We start from the raw sequence: 15,332 nt of genomic DNA, 5'->3' as shown, positions 1-15,332 counted from the left end.
CACAGAAATGGCAAATGAATCGTTCTGGTTTTTTTTTAAACTCTGCTGTTCTTAGTTCCTTCTGATGAGTTGTTTATTGCCTTCATTTATCTGGAAGGGTAACTCAATGTTATTGTATTTTGTTAAACCACTTATGGGGATGTCATTGGGTAAACTGTTTATGATACATAATACTGTTTGTTCTGAAGATATAAAGCAATACATGCATACATTAGAAAATAGATACAGGTAAATTGTCTATGTTTTCATTCATGTTTATTATTCTGGTTTAAATTTTCAAAATTTTAACACTCAGATAACTTATGTATGTGAAATCTGTTGAATTCAAAACCAAAAAACCACTCCAAGTTGATGACTGGATTTTTGTGTGCAGTGGGGTTCTTTCATCATTACACTGTAGCGATGACTTTCTGTGGTAAGAAAATATGGCCTGGCCCTCCGTTTCTTATTATTCCATGTATCTCCATAACCAATGAGTACAAAGGAGGAAGAGAGTGGCTTATGATAAGTGAACAAAATGAAATATGTATGACTTATCTTCTGAGAATTTTCACCTGATTCATATTTGAAGATGAAATAAAAACCTCAACAAGAACAACAACCAAAAAGGAATCCTATGGTCAGAAAAGCAACAAAAAGATGCCATTTAATTGCTCGACATATGTTAAAAGTTAGGACACACTTAAGAATGTAATTAGAAATTTTGAATATTAGTCTTGGCCCGCAATGGAAAGATAGAGATTAATAATAGGGTGAAAAGGTGTGGATCTGCGGAAGTTTTGCAGGATGTTTATCACCTCTCACTTTAGTCAGTAATCATAAAATGACATCTTGCACTTCTAGGAATAGATGATGCCAAAGAACAGTTGGGCCTCAGACATAATCTACACTTTTTAAACTCTTAAAGTAAGAGAAAGAGGTATTTATGATCTGACAACCCTGGAAACTCCATCAGAGACGGCCAGGAATCAAGGCAATTTGCCCCTTGCTTTGTCTTGCCCTCTCTCAAGAGAGAGAAAAGAGAGAAAGAGTAGAAGAGGGAGGAAAGATGAGACGCAGAATATGAAATCATAAATAAGCAAAGAAAAGGATGCTTTCTCTAGTTCCACTCAGACTAGAGCTCAAGGATATGAGCGAGGATGCCCTGGTCTGAAATGCCGTGAGCACCAGAGGGCACTTTGTCATGGTGCCAGAGCTCCAGAGCCTTCACGTTTCTCCCAACCCTTCTCCCCAAAAAAGCTGCATCATTTTTGTTGTTTGTTTTCAGAATATCAAACACACATGTTTCAAGATCTAACAAACATGCTTATCTAGAACCATTGATAAGTTAAATGTTATATTAACAAACCAACTAGAGAGTTATAAGCATGTAAGAAGGCTTATCACACATACTTCCCTGGTTGTGCAGTGGTTAAGACTCCACGCTCCCAATGTAGGGGGCCCGGGATTCGACCCCTGGTCAAGGAACTAAGATCCCGCATGCTGCACAGCGCAGCCAATAAATAAATAAATAAAACAGTGGCTATGTAAATCAGCCATACTTCAGTAAAAGATAAAAATTGAAAAAAAAGGCTTATCACAGATGAGTTTAAATGTCTTCTACTGTCAGAATGTAACTGTCATGCAGAGTTTCCCACTTGTGCCCTAAAATTAACTGTTATGTTTCTTAGAACCAAATTAATTGCCCAAGAAATTAAATCTGTTCAATACAGTTGCCAAAATTGATCTATATCTTTTCAACCTGTTCAATTTTACTCTGTTCAATTTCCATCATTTAATGTGTTTTTTCAATAGATTTTCAACTCTCAACTGGCCCAAGTCCTTTCAGAAGTAGGCAAGGTAAATGATTTTTAAATGAACTTTAAAAAAATTCTTAATAATAAGGCAACAGATGGTTATTTAAAAAAAAATCATAAAATGATAAAGAGAAAATAAACTCCCTAATCCAACCACCCAAAGATAAGCACTGTTAACATATTAGTAAATCACTGTTAGATGTTTTTATATGCGTGTATATTTGTGACACATCACATTTGATAGCTCCCTTCTAGGAATGTCACAATGAAGCTAGCATACCGAGAAGTCCTGCTGTACAGATACCTGTTTAACTTTGTTTAACCAGCATTTTCCAAATGTAATCGACCATGGAATCCCCCCAACCCTTACATCTGATAGCAGCAGCCACGCTTCAGAAAATACTGTTTTAACAGTGAACCAGGGTGATAGGAAATATGTTAAATACTTGTTGAAAATAGCTTTCTTACTTTGCTTAGGTCTTTCCTACAGAGTCCCAAACAACCCAGCCAGAAGAATCATAGAAACCATGAGCTGGGTTCACGTAGACACGAGCTCTGATTGAATGGTTCATGGTGAACCTAGTAGGTTTGGTGTTGAGCAGACATCGCATACTCTTCTTCCAGACAACTCTTTAATCCCCTATCGGTTTTGAACAGGGAGGACTTCAAATGGTAGCAGAGGGACCAGCCTTGGTATCTTTTGGTATCTTCTTAGGCAAGGCTAAGCAAACCTGAATGGGAAGCTCTACATCTCAAGTTCCAAATCTGACTTACCTTTCTGCATAGACCAGACTCGATTAAATGGTGGCACATTGGCCTCAAAGAATCATAGCCACTCTCTTTAAAGTTTAATTTGTATGGCCATAAGGGACCAGTGATGGAATTATAGTTTAACACAATAAATCTACAGAACACTGATTTTAGGGGGATGAGCCAGGAGCAAGGAAAAGGCAGTGATAATTAAAGAAACCAAGTGTGCACAATTTCTTATTTACATGTGGGCTGAATTCATATAGGCCGTGGTTCCAGCATTAATAAATTAATAAATTTAGTCAATTAATAAATAAGGATAAGAAGCAATAACATAAAAATTTAAATCAGCTGGATCCATCTTGGCAATTTTTTCCTAGAATGGAATAATATTAAATAAGGCATCCAACATCAGCAAAGATATTCTCTATCAATAGGATATATATGTTCTTCTTGTCTGCTTAAAATATAAAATTATGTATACATATACGTATGTATTCATATTTATACATGCACATATATAAATTAAAAACTATGACTACATATTATGTACAGATTTACTTTCTTTCTTACCAAATTGTCAGACTGAGCAAAAATAACCTAAAAGGGTTAAGTCTAGAAGGATAAATAATGAGAAGGCATTTCGCTCAGTCTGTTCTAACCCTTTACTTATTTTTAGTACTAAGCATAAAGCAAACCTTTGGGAAAGTGCAAGGCTTTTAAAAAGTTTGCCTTTATTCTTAACCTCAATTTTCAAATATTTCGATGCGCCTGATTTTTGGACCTATTTCTTAAGTTGAAATACTATTTTTTAAAATGAAGCTTTAATACTATTTCAAAACCCAATTGTTCTTAAGGTATTTCTAATCAAAACTGCAACCTAAAAAAATCTGGCAGTCTTAAAAGCTGATTAAGGACAATTGATGTTAGCATATCTCAAAATTATTTTTTGGAAGATTCACTGTTTTAATTCAAAATATGTGTACCCGTTCTTTTTTCCAGGTATTGTCAGGCTGGTTTGAAGTTTACTTTTACCTGTGTTGGCATTTGAGATAGGAATTCCCAGTACATAAGGATGCTTTTTGACTGTAAATCCATCTCCTTTGATGTAACTGTCTGCTCCAGTACTGGCAGGGGCCCCAGCAGATTGGGATTGTATTATTTTCAGGGGTACATTTTCTACTGCTTCTGTGCCTCAATACTCTGTCTCAGAGACTATAACTTTTTATTGAGTAAGATGATCCTATTTTAGTGCTTAAAAAAAAAAAATCTTACTTGACCCAGCACAGATTGTATGGTCAAAAGTATCCCATCCCCGAACAAAGTGAATATTCAGTCACATTCAAAGCAGGTATGAAGCCACTTTTCTCACAAAGGAGCTAGAAAAGATGTTAATCCAGAAAATCCCTATTGGTTGTCTGTGAAGTATCATGGCCATTCTGCACTTCTGTGTATAAGTCTATGTTTTTGATATCTCCAGACACAGGGGAAAAAACTCTATCTCCATTTCGATGACTCCTGAGCTTCCATTTGAGCTTGATTTTTTGGGGGGGGGGGATGGAAGTGAAAATGAGGAAGAAATATCCTTGATGGAAATTTTGTTTTAAATATTAATAATATTAATTTACTTAGTAAATTTGTCATGAATATGGTATAATGCAGAAATAAAATTAGTCTCTTCTCTTTTTAGATTCATATATGTTTATTTCATGATTACATCATAAGCATTTTCTTAGGATATGAGCTTTTCAAATTTGATGATGTATATCATTGAAACAAAATGCTAATTCTCTAATTCCAAAAGCACTAAAATCTCATATTTAGCTTTCATGGATAAACAATAGATGGGAAAACATTAAAAGAAGAATATGAGTGCAAAATGACCTTAATAAAAGCAATATCTGGTTTCTGCATAAAGATGAGTCCTTAAAACATGAGTTTTAGTTTGTACATGTACCTACTGATTTGTGAAAACATTCCAGAATTACCAGATCAGATATAAATAATGAATTTTTCCTACACATGTTACTTGAAGGGCCATCCTGGAACACAAGTTTATAAATTCCTCAATAAGATAAGATTTTAAATATTATATTTTAAATTATTTTAAAATAATTTGATGGTCTTTAAAAACTAAGATGTATTTTAAAAGATGCACTTTGTATGTCAACTATGTTTCAATTTTTAAAAACAATTTTAAAAAGATGCACGTTACAAACCATTAGTACATTCATTTTATCCATTACATTGCTTATCATTTAAACTTCTGGGATCATTCACTAAAACAGATATTTACCCATTTTTTTTTCCTTAGTTCTAATTAATATTTTTAAGAGAAGAATATTATAATCAAGAGTTATTTGGGTGTGTCTTATAACCTAAATTTGCCTGAAACAATCATTTTTTAAGCTACTCTTCTTTTGAATTCACGTGTGTTCACTGCTTTTGCTTTGCACATTCAACTTACCTACAAAATAATAATCCAAGGAAATGTTTAGCACATTATATATGTATGTGTTATCTTTCTTACTATTGATAATTTTAAGAACTAAAGAGTTCATATCTTATGCATCTAATTAGAGTTACTTAGACCCTTTTTCTTCTGTGATGAAAATATATGTCATAGAAATAACAGTATGACTTCTTTCTTGCTTGCTTTCTTTTACTAATACATTGAGGAAAAGAGTTTCCAAGTATCCTAGTGTTTTAAGTAGAGATTTTGTTGGGTTGCTAATGTGGTGAATTCTCCTTTCAGATTTGTTCTAGCCTCAAGACTTCAGTCTGATTGGATGTTGATGCTGTATTTTGCACATACTCATTTGACTGTGACAGTCACCATTGGGTTGCTTTTGATTCCAAAGGTATTCCTCCAACATTACTTTTCTCTTGCAAGATAGTTGTTTTAAATGAGCGTGGAATTGTTTCTCCTTTAAAAAATATCTGGCAATATAGGCAAAGGGAGGTGTGAAGATTTGCTTGACACACTACAATGTTTTTAAAACTCCCTCCTCAGGAATCTAGGTGTCTCTTTTCTTTGGGGATTTATTAAACATCTCACATAATTTTTAACTGCCTTAGTTTGTACAAAACCCATCATCTGTCTTAGTCCTTTTCCAAATACTTTGATATCTATTTATGTTTTAATTATTAGGGGTTCAAGGTGGCCTTTCATTGTAGCTGTAACCTCAAGCTCGTTTTTAAAGAGAATTATCCTAGTCTAAGAATCCTCTTGTTTGGATTCATATTCAGGGAAGTATTGTGTTTTAAACATTCAGAGAATTTTTATGTAAATAGAAATAATTATAATGTTGTATAAAAAGAGTCTTGCTTTACAATGATGGATTCTGACAAAGACTTATCTACACAGCATTCTGATGTGGAGGGAAACGGGCCAGGACTCAGAATACAGGGATTCTGAACTCATACCCCACCCCAAGTTAGCTGTGTAATGTAACGTTAGGCAAGACTTTTCATCTCTCTGAGTCTCAGTTTCCTCATCTATGACATGATAGCAGTGAGGCTGCTTGGAATAAAACAAAATGATATCTGAGTTTTGGAAAAAAGATACTATACAAATTATCATTATTTTCCTCTTTTACATGTAGAAAAACAAAATATTAGAACAAAATATTATGTGTAGAAAAACAAAAATTATCATTGTTTTCCCCTTTTACATGTAGGAAAACAAAATACATCTTTATCAGTGTCGTACAATGTAACGTTAGCACAGCTGAAGCCAGAACTGTGATTTCTTTCTTTCACTCTAGGCTTTCTTTACCTCACCTCTCACAATTAACCAAAACATTGAACTTCAGCCTGATTGAAAAGGCCAAACAATTGTAAACAGAGCAAAATGCCTATTTTCTTCCTTACTTGAATTATACCAAATAGCCATAATTTTCATGGATGTGTCTGTTCCTGCAATCTATCGTAACCATCTTTATACTGTACATAATATGATTACATTTTTATTAGATGGGTATATACTCAGACTATTTATTTATTCATTCAAAAAATTGCTATTGAGCTCCAGACAGAATTGAAAACATATGTTTACACAAAAATTTGTTCTTGATGTCTATTACCTTGGTAGTGATGGCATCACGGGTGTTTGCATATGTCCAAACTCATCAAATTGTACACATTTAACATGCGCAGCTCTCTGCATATCAATTATACCTCAGTAGAGCTGGCTTAAAATTTTTTTTTTTAATTTGTACATGAATGTTCATAGCAGCATTATCCATAATAGCCAAAAAGTGGAAACAACCCAAATGTCCATCAATTGATAATGTATAAACAAAATGTGGTATGCCCACAAAATGAAATATTATTCATCAATAAAAAGGAAGAAAACGCTAATACATGCTACAACTTGTACAAACCTTGAAAACCTTATGCCAAGGAAGCCAGATAAAAAAGGCCACATATTATATGATTCTATTTATGTGAAAGGTCCGGAATAGACAGCTCTAAAGAGACGGAAAGTGGGTTAGTGGTGCCATGGGCTGGGGAAAGAGGGGAATGGAAGTGACTGCTTCCTGCGTTCACGGTTTCTGTTGGGGGTGATGAAAATATTCTGGAATTAGATGGTGGTGATGATTGTGGAACCTCATGAATATACTAAAAAACACTGATTTGTATAGTTAAAAATTGAGAATTTTATGGTACGTAAATTATATTTCAATAAATAATTTACAACATTATTGAGGAGCTTTACTAAGCACTATATCCTAGAATAAGAGTAGTGAACAGATATAAATCTGTGCTCTCTTGGTACTTATATTCTGGTGGAAGAGAGGAGGAAACCGAAAAGGTAAACAAAATAAATATTTAAAATAGTATTTGAGATAGAGATAAGCATTAAGGAAAAATCATAAAGCAGGAAATGGACAATATCTGACAAACAACTGTCCCTTAAACTCATGATAATCTCTAAGACTTTGCTCAAGAAAAATAATTTCATGCTTATAAATAACCTCCAGTAGCATGTGAGATTTTGGAGGACCAGGACTCTATTTTCTTCACCTTTATGTCCTGAAGCTTATGGCACATGTGGCTCCCACAAACATAAGTAGAAGAGTGAGGGGAAGATTCATCAGTTCCTGTGCTTTCTCAGCTGGTCCCAAATACAAAAGATTCATTATTGCTTAAATACAGAACTACCATCTCACATGTTGTCTCCAATTTGTGTTCACCTGCCTAGCTGAATATTTTAACAGTAGTTGACATTAAAATATCTCTGTGTCTCTGTATCAAAGGGCAACCTGTTCTGTTTTTTTTCTTTAATTGTATTTTGTTTTTTTAAGTATCAATGTCTTTATAGACAGTGCATAATAGTATAGAGGGTAAAAGATTTGACAAGAATCACACAAATTAAGTGGAAGGACCCCTGTCACATGTATATTTTGGAAGTCTAATCTATTCCATTTGGATTACTGCTACATTTCTTATCATGAGATTAGCTACTTTTTTTTTTTTTTAACGCTAGGTCCTTGTTGGTTATCTGTTTTAAATATAGCAGTGTGTACCTGTGAATCCCAAACTCCCAATCTATCCCTCCCTCCCACCCTTCCCTCGGTAACCATAAGTTCATTCTCTAAGTCTGTGAGTCTGTTTCTGTTTTGTAAATAAGTTCATTTGTGTCATTTTTTTTAATTCCACATATAAGCGATATCATATGATATTGGTCTTTCTCTGTCTGACTTGCTTCACTTAGTGTGATAATCTCTGCATCCATCCATGTTGCTGCAAATGGCATTATTTCATTCTCTTTAATGGCTGAGTAATGTTCCATTGTATACATGTACTACATCTTCTTTATCCATTCGTCTGTCAATGGACATTTAGTTTGTTTCCATGTCTTGGCAATTGTAAACAGTGCTGCAGTGAACATGGGGGTGTATGTATCCTTTCGAACCATGTTTTTCTCTGGATATATGCCCAGGAGTGGGATTGCTATTTTTAGTTTTTTAAAACCTGTGCATTATTTGAAGAAATATTTTACCCGATGACAAGGTTGGAGAAGAGAACCCAAGTTCTCTCAATTTTCATAGGACAAACACTTGGTTTATATGCTGTGTAAAATGTGGCTGGATGCTTTTGATTCTTCCTGCTTTCCATCATTTACCCAATTCATTCTTCCTCACTTTTCCACTTGAAGAAGAGTAGAGATAGCAAGAGTACATGAAACTGAAAAATATCAAAAGACTACATGAAGATAATTAAAATATATCAAAATGCAATGAAGGAGGAACTTGAGAATAATGATGAGCTTAAGAAAAACAATCTATAATTTCAGTGAATCTTTGCATTTTAAACTTAGATACCATCCAGCGCAAGCCCTTTAGGCTAAGAGGGCACTGTGCTCCTGAGAGGTTCCATGGCCTGGTTAAGATCTCACTGACAACAGAGTTGAGGCTGGAATTCAGATCTCCTGTCCCCTGAGTTTTGAAAGTAGTGTTTTTGAAGCTCTGTGTGACAGACTGAAAGTCATATTCCTGTGATCAGTCCAATTGTGCCCATAGATGAAATACAGCCTCCTCTGTGTAAAGTGAAATGACCTGATACACACCACCTCTCAAAAAAATATCTCCCGTTCAGCTGCCAGTGGGTCTAAATTGCTACTCTTAGAGTACAGTGTACTAAGGGTGCCCTAAGAGAACATTTCTTTGGATTCTTCTACTTATTTTCATTTTCAAAATGCAAATATCATTGAAGAGGAATAATGTGAGTTAACCCTTGGAACCTGGAAAAAAGACAAGAATGGAAATAGGAGTCAAAGAGGGAACCAAGTGTTAATATTGCCTCACTAAGTGCTCTAGCATGTAAGGTGGGAAACAAAACACAAATATGACAGCAAATCTTTTGTAAAGAGTTCAGTGAATGAATTCATCTAAGCTGAAGAAATGATGTAACATTAGAACCTTTAGAAAATTATTATGCTGTGTCCTACAGTGGATTAATGTCTACAACTCATATTGAATTTCTATTGCAGTTTTCACATTCAAGCAATAACCCACGAGATGACATTGCTACAGAAGCATACGAAGATGAGTTAGACATGGGCCGATCTGGATCCTACCTGAACAGCAGTATCAATTCAGCCTGGAGTGAGCACAGCTTGGATCCAGAAGACATTCGGGTAATGCCAGTATTTCTTCTTTTCTGTTTTAGATTACACCCATTCCTACAGGCTCGCACGTGTGGGTTGATGTTCATGTGTGCTTCTTTGTGTTAGAGAGCATGTGTGTTTGTGTAAGAACTGAAGGCATCACATGCAGTTAATCCAGTTCTAAAACATAGAATCACAGTATAAGTTAGGCCACACAGGCCAGTCTTGATAGTCTTAACTGACTTATTGGACACCATGATGATGAACTGGTTGTACATGTCCCATGATGACGGTTTATGAGATCTTGCTGATGGGAAACTAGGATAGATCTGTGAGCAGAGAGTGTGAATTATTTAAAATAATCTGTGACAATATATCAGCATTTGGAGGAAGAAGACGCTTTTAGTATTCGATGGTCTGTTGGACACTAATTTAACATTAGGTGTAATTGCATCAGTGGCTACATGACGCTTCCCATATTGTTGAGGGGTATGGTTTATCAGTAGACACAGGCTGTGTTTTGTCATATGGTCCAGGCCCAGCCTGGTCCACGCAATTCACAAGTTCAAAGTGCCTGTTGCATGAAGCAAGTGCAGAATGCAGGAGTTCACGTCTTAAAGTTCAAACGCTGCGTGAAACAAGATACAGAGCAGTCAGAAGGTGAGAGTGAGGGGAAAGTTGATGAGCAGAGATGTTAGGAAGAGCTCCGTTTATTGACTTCACATTACAGTTAGTGATATTAGCCGGCCGAAACGCTAAATTCCGCACCTCTTTGAATCTGCTCTTGTTACGGCAGGACGAGCTGAAGAAACTCTACGCCCAGTTGGAAATCTATAAGAGGAAGAAGATGATCACAAATAATCCCCACCTCCAGAAAAAGCGGTGCTCGAAGAAGGGCTTAGGCCGTTCCATCATGAGGCGGATCACCGAGATCCCGGAGACGGTCAGCCGGCAGTGCTCCAAGGAGGACAAGGACGCGTTGGACCACGGCGCGGCCAAGGGCGCCGTCCCGGGCAGGAGGAACCCGCAGGAGGCTGCGGGCGGCGCCGGGAAGCCCAAGGAGGAGTCACTGCGGAACCGAGTCTTCTCGCTCAAGAAGTCGCACAGCACGTACGAGCACGTGCGGGAGCAGCCGGGCAGCCCGGGCAGCCCGCCTGCCCCGAGCCGGGAGGACGAGGAGGCGGTGGCCACGGACGACTCTGCGCTGGGGTCCCCGGCGGGAACGAACCGGCCGCGAGCCCTGCAGGACGACAGCCAGGCCGTGTCCACCGAGTCCGTGCCTCTGGTGTGTAAGTCGGCCAGCGCCCACAACCTCAGCTCGGAGAAGAAGCCCGGGCCGCCCCGCACGTCCGTGTTACAGAAGTCCCTCAGCGTCATCGCCAGTGCCAAAGAGAAGACGCTCGGATTGGCCGGGAAAACCCAGGCATCCGGCGTGGAGGAACGGGCCAAAGCCCAGAAAGCTCTGCCGAGAGAGAAAGAGACAAACAGAAAATACTCAAATTCAGATAACGCAGAGACTCAAGACTCTGCCCCCCCAAACTCCAATCATTCAGAGGAGCCAAGAAAACCTCCGAAATCTGGGATTATGAGGCAACAAAGGGCCAACCCCCCCGCTGCCAATTCCGACCTGAGCCCAGGCGCCACCCAGATGAAGGACAGCTTTGACATAGGGGAAGTGTGCCCCTGGGAGATCTACGACCTGACCCCCGGTCCTGTGCCTTCAGAATCAAAAGTTCAAAAGCACGTATCGATTGCGGCCTCTGAAATGGAGAAAACCCCAATTTTTTCCTTAAAGGAGAAATCTCATCCCAAGCCTAAGGCAGCTGAACTATGTCAGCAGTCCAATCCGAAGAGCATAGACAAAGCTGAGGTGTGCCCTTGGGAGATCCAAGGTCAGTCCCTCTTTGAAGATGAGAAGTATGTGATTTCCAAGACTCAGGTTCCCCCAGGAAGAGCTCAAGGGGAGAATGGAGGCCAGCACTCTGCAGCCAGTGTGTGTGCTGGGCAGTGTGAAGAACTGCCTCCCAAAGCTGTAGCATCAAAAGTGGAGAATGAAAACCTCAACCAACTAGGAGACCAGGAGAAAAAGACATCTTCCTCTGAGCAAAACGTGCCTGACTCATATAACTCAAGTAATAACTTTCAGCAATCCTTAACATCACGAGCTGAGGTGTGTCCCTGGGAGTTTGAGACCCCAGATCAACCAAATGCTGAAAGAAGTGTAGCTTTCCCTGCCTCTTCTGCTTTAAGTGCAAATAAGATAGCAGGGCCTCGGAAATAAGAGGTCTGGGATACTTTTAAAGTGTAGCATCCCCAGAAAGAAAAGGAGAAGGAAGAAACGCTGAATTCGCTATAAGACGGAAGATACAGGATCACAAATTCCCAAGGAGTGTTGGTCAATCAAGGGAAATGTGAAAGGCAGGGGTGGAAGAAAACGTAGGAGGCCAGGGCGACGACGTAATGGAGAAGTTAGACTGGCCAGGAAAGTCTTGCCCCAGGGAACACTGGGAAAATCCTTACACTTTAGCATATGTTTGGGAGAAGTAGCCCTCAATGTCTGCCCCTGATCAATACTTATCCTTGGGACTTTGAAGATCCCAAGCAAGGCAAACCAGAAGACACAGAAGAGGGACGAGATTTTGCAAAGGAGAGGAAGGTATTGACGTATGTGACCGAAATTCTAAGTAGCTGACTAAAAAGAACTTACTTTACCTATTTAACCTTGATAGCACTGCTAACTTAATGCATCCAAAAATACCTTTTATATTAATGATTGCTTTCATTTTCTTATAAATGTCTGTTTCAGTACATTGTTGTGTCTCATTCCAGCATTCCAGATTGTATAATTTTTGCAAATAACTTTGATATTATGTGACACAACACATTTATGCAATCTGCAGCTACTCAATTGTTATTGCAACTTCCAGAATACCTGCTATCTATCAACTTTAGTTGATTCTTGAAGTACAGTACGCTTTCTCTGGCTTGGGAAGCCATAACTGTTATGATAAAACCTTTTAGTTTTGGCTGTGGTTTATATATTGTGAATTTGGATTTGACTCTATTATTTCACATCATGGTTTGTTATACTGTCTTAATCAGGGTTTTTTATACAAGTTGAGTTTCTTGTTTTGCACTTCCTGTTAGGACTCAGAAGCTTTATTAATATTGGAGATCAAGTGGTCCTACTTAGTCATACATCTCATTAAGGACAACTTATCTATTGTTTGTTCAAAGTCAGGGATAGATAATGCCTTCATTCCAATTAATTGTCCCTTTTAACTCTTTCAGTATTTCATACTTAGCAGCATTTCATAAGGAAGGAAGAAGCTAAGAGTGAGAAAAAAATACTGTGCGTTATTATTACCATTGGCAAGGGAAGACTCTGGGAATGACAAGAGAATTAGAGTACTGCAGAGCCAGGGGATTTGCCTTTAAAACAAAGACAGAAAGGGAGCTCCCAATAGCACTTTCAAGGGATTATATTTTTAAAGAGAAAAGTTATTATAGCATCAAGATCATTATATGGATATATTTTTATTATGTATACTAAATATATAATATTTTACATTACCTTAAACTACTTATTCTCATAAACTCTTATTCATTGCTTCAGGCAAGGGTAGAACTTGCTGGGCTTGAATCCCAAAGAGGTTTATAACCAGAGTTACTCAAAGCCTATGAGGCAGTGTGGGCTCTTCATTCTTCCAAGCCCTGGAAAACTTCCAAGTCCTGCAAATGGCCTAGGTGAGCTACCAGGCTCAAAATTCCAAATATAGGGGTTATTTGCAAGGCACAGCAGCCCCCAAAGCATGTTTTATAAAACGTATCGCATTCCACACTGATCACCTGGCATGGCAATCCGAAGCTGCTGATTTAGCCCTACTGATGTGATCATGCAAAGAGATTCCATTGCAAAACTCAGTCTCATTTTATTTTAAGATGAATCACTTAAAAATAGAACCAAGACTTCCTTTCTCTCACGCTAAACGCTGAAGTATCATGGCTTGTTCGGCCAGGACATTAATAGCCTAAATAACTGTTTCTCATTTTCTGAGCAGCAAGGAGAACATGCTAGGAGGGTAGAAGTTGAGAAAAGGGAATCAGAAGGTGGATACGGGGCTGTTCTTAGGAATATTACTCTCAATGGAAGATAAAAACTGGGAATTCTCCTATTCATCATCAAAATTTTCCCAGTGATTTGTATTCAGGAGTAACATGCATTTCACCATTTTGCAAAGCTGTGCATAAATCTCCTCACCCACTTGCTTGCTTCGTGCATTACTCAGGATGGTGGGGTAGGTTTGAAGAGATGTAGAAATTCTATTTGTTTTTGCTTTCTTCATTTACTTCCTTCTCCGCTTCCTTTTCAGTCAAAGCCTATCTATCTACTTAGTGACCTTGGACTACAACTTTAAGGTATAAAGTTGTGAATTTGGTTTGGAGTGTCCAGACCCACCTACTTGTTTCATTTACATCCGAGACCTGTTAGTTAGTACTTTACTGACTTTTTCAGAAATAAGCAGTCAGGCATCAGCGACTTTTTATCGCACTTCAGGATGACCCTGCTAGAGATGGGGCCTAAAGAAGACTTGCCTGTTTCTACCTTAGTACAGCCCATAGATTCTCTTCCACCAGCATATATCAGCAAGAGCGCCTGGGGTCTTTCCTAGACTTTCATCGCCATTATTTATCACCAAGAGAAGTTTAAATCTGCAATCCTTGAGGTTGTTTTCCCAGACTGGTAACAATAAGCAAGTGAGGAAACACTATGAAGTTCACAGACATTCGCTAGGTTGTCCTTCTCAGTGCATGTGCAGGCTGCATTCTGTCCTTGTTTTTAAGCCAGGGTTTATAAATAAGTAGATTTATACCAATCTTAATAGAACTGTATATTTTATGCAAGAGTTAAACGCTTTACGACATGAATTATAACCCAACCCATTGTAAACTTTGGTGGCCATATGGATTTGAAACTCGACAGTTCTCTTGTATTTGCTTCCTAGGTTTCTGCATGCAAGTGATGACAGGTAGGACTGAAAAAAACACTGCCTTTTGACTTCTAGCATTTAGCAACCGAGAGATGTAGAGTCAATAAAGCTGTCAGTCTCTTCACTTAATCTGTGGTTCTTCTGAAACTATTATCTGAAACCTACAGCATCCCACCATAAACTATTTGGTAAATTTATGTCGTGACGTGTTGCAGCATGTAAATACTTATAACTTCTCTGCAATAAAACATATTTATATGAAAGTAATTTGGGGCGATTTGTGTGTTCATCTATCAAAAGTTGAATTCATTTCACCTAACCAACTTTAGGAGGAATCCCATATATCTTTGGTTTTGGTACACTTATGCGCACACATCCCCACGTTGACTATATACAGGAATGTGTGAGTAGTCAAATGTGGCCTCAAACATGCAGGTGATCATTCGGAGCCAGTGAAACCTGTTAGGACTAGTGGTTTTGATTTAAGGATGCTCTAGCCAAATGGGAACTAGTTCAGCTACCTTTTAAATTTTTATTTATTTATTTATTTACTTATTTATTGGCTGCGCCACGTGGCTTGTAGGTTCTTAGTTCCCCGACCAGGGATCATACAAGTGCCCCCTGCAGTGAGTTCCTCAGCTACCTTTTTTAAAATTGAAGGTAGTTGACTTACAATGTTGT

The 15,332-nt window shown here is 38.0% G+C and overlaps 1 protein-coding gene across 1 annotated transcript in view; it reads left to right on the top strand.

Moving 5' to 3' along the window:
• GPR158 (G protein-coupled receptor 158) overlaps positions 1-14,894 on the top strand; it is a 344,117-nt gene extending 329,223 nt beyond the window's left edge. The window contains exons 9-11 of the mRNA XM_007189896.3: positions 5,302-5,407; positions 9,544-9,690; positions 10,457-14,894. Of these exons, the coding sequence (XP_007189958.3) occupies positions 5,302-5,407; positions 9,544-9,690; positions 10,457-11,941 (1,738 nt within the window). The 3' untranslated portion in view covers positions 11,942-14,894. The remainder of the gene's footprint in view (positions 1-5,301; positions 5,408-9,543; positions 9,691-10,456) is intronic.
• The last annotated feature ends 438 nt before the right edge of the window (positions 14,895-15,332 follow it).

Source organism: Balaenoptera acutorostrata, chromosome 3 (assembly GCF_949987535.1).
Source record: "Balaenoptera acutorostrata chromosome 3, mBalAcu1.1, whole genome shotgun sequence".
Lineage (NCBI taxonomy): Eukaryota > Metazoa > Chordata > Mammalia > Artiodactyla > Balaenopteridae > Balaenoptera > Balaenoptera acutorostrata.
This window is presented reverse-complemented; position numbering and strand designations above follow the sequence as displayed.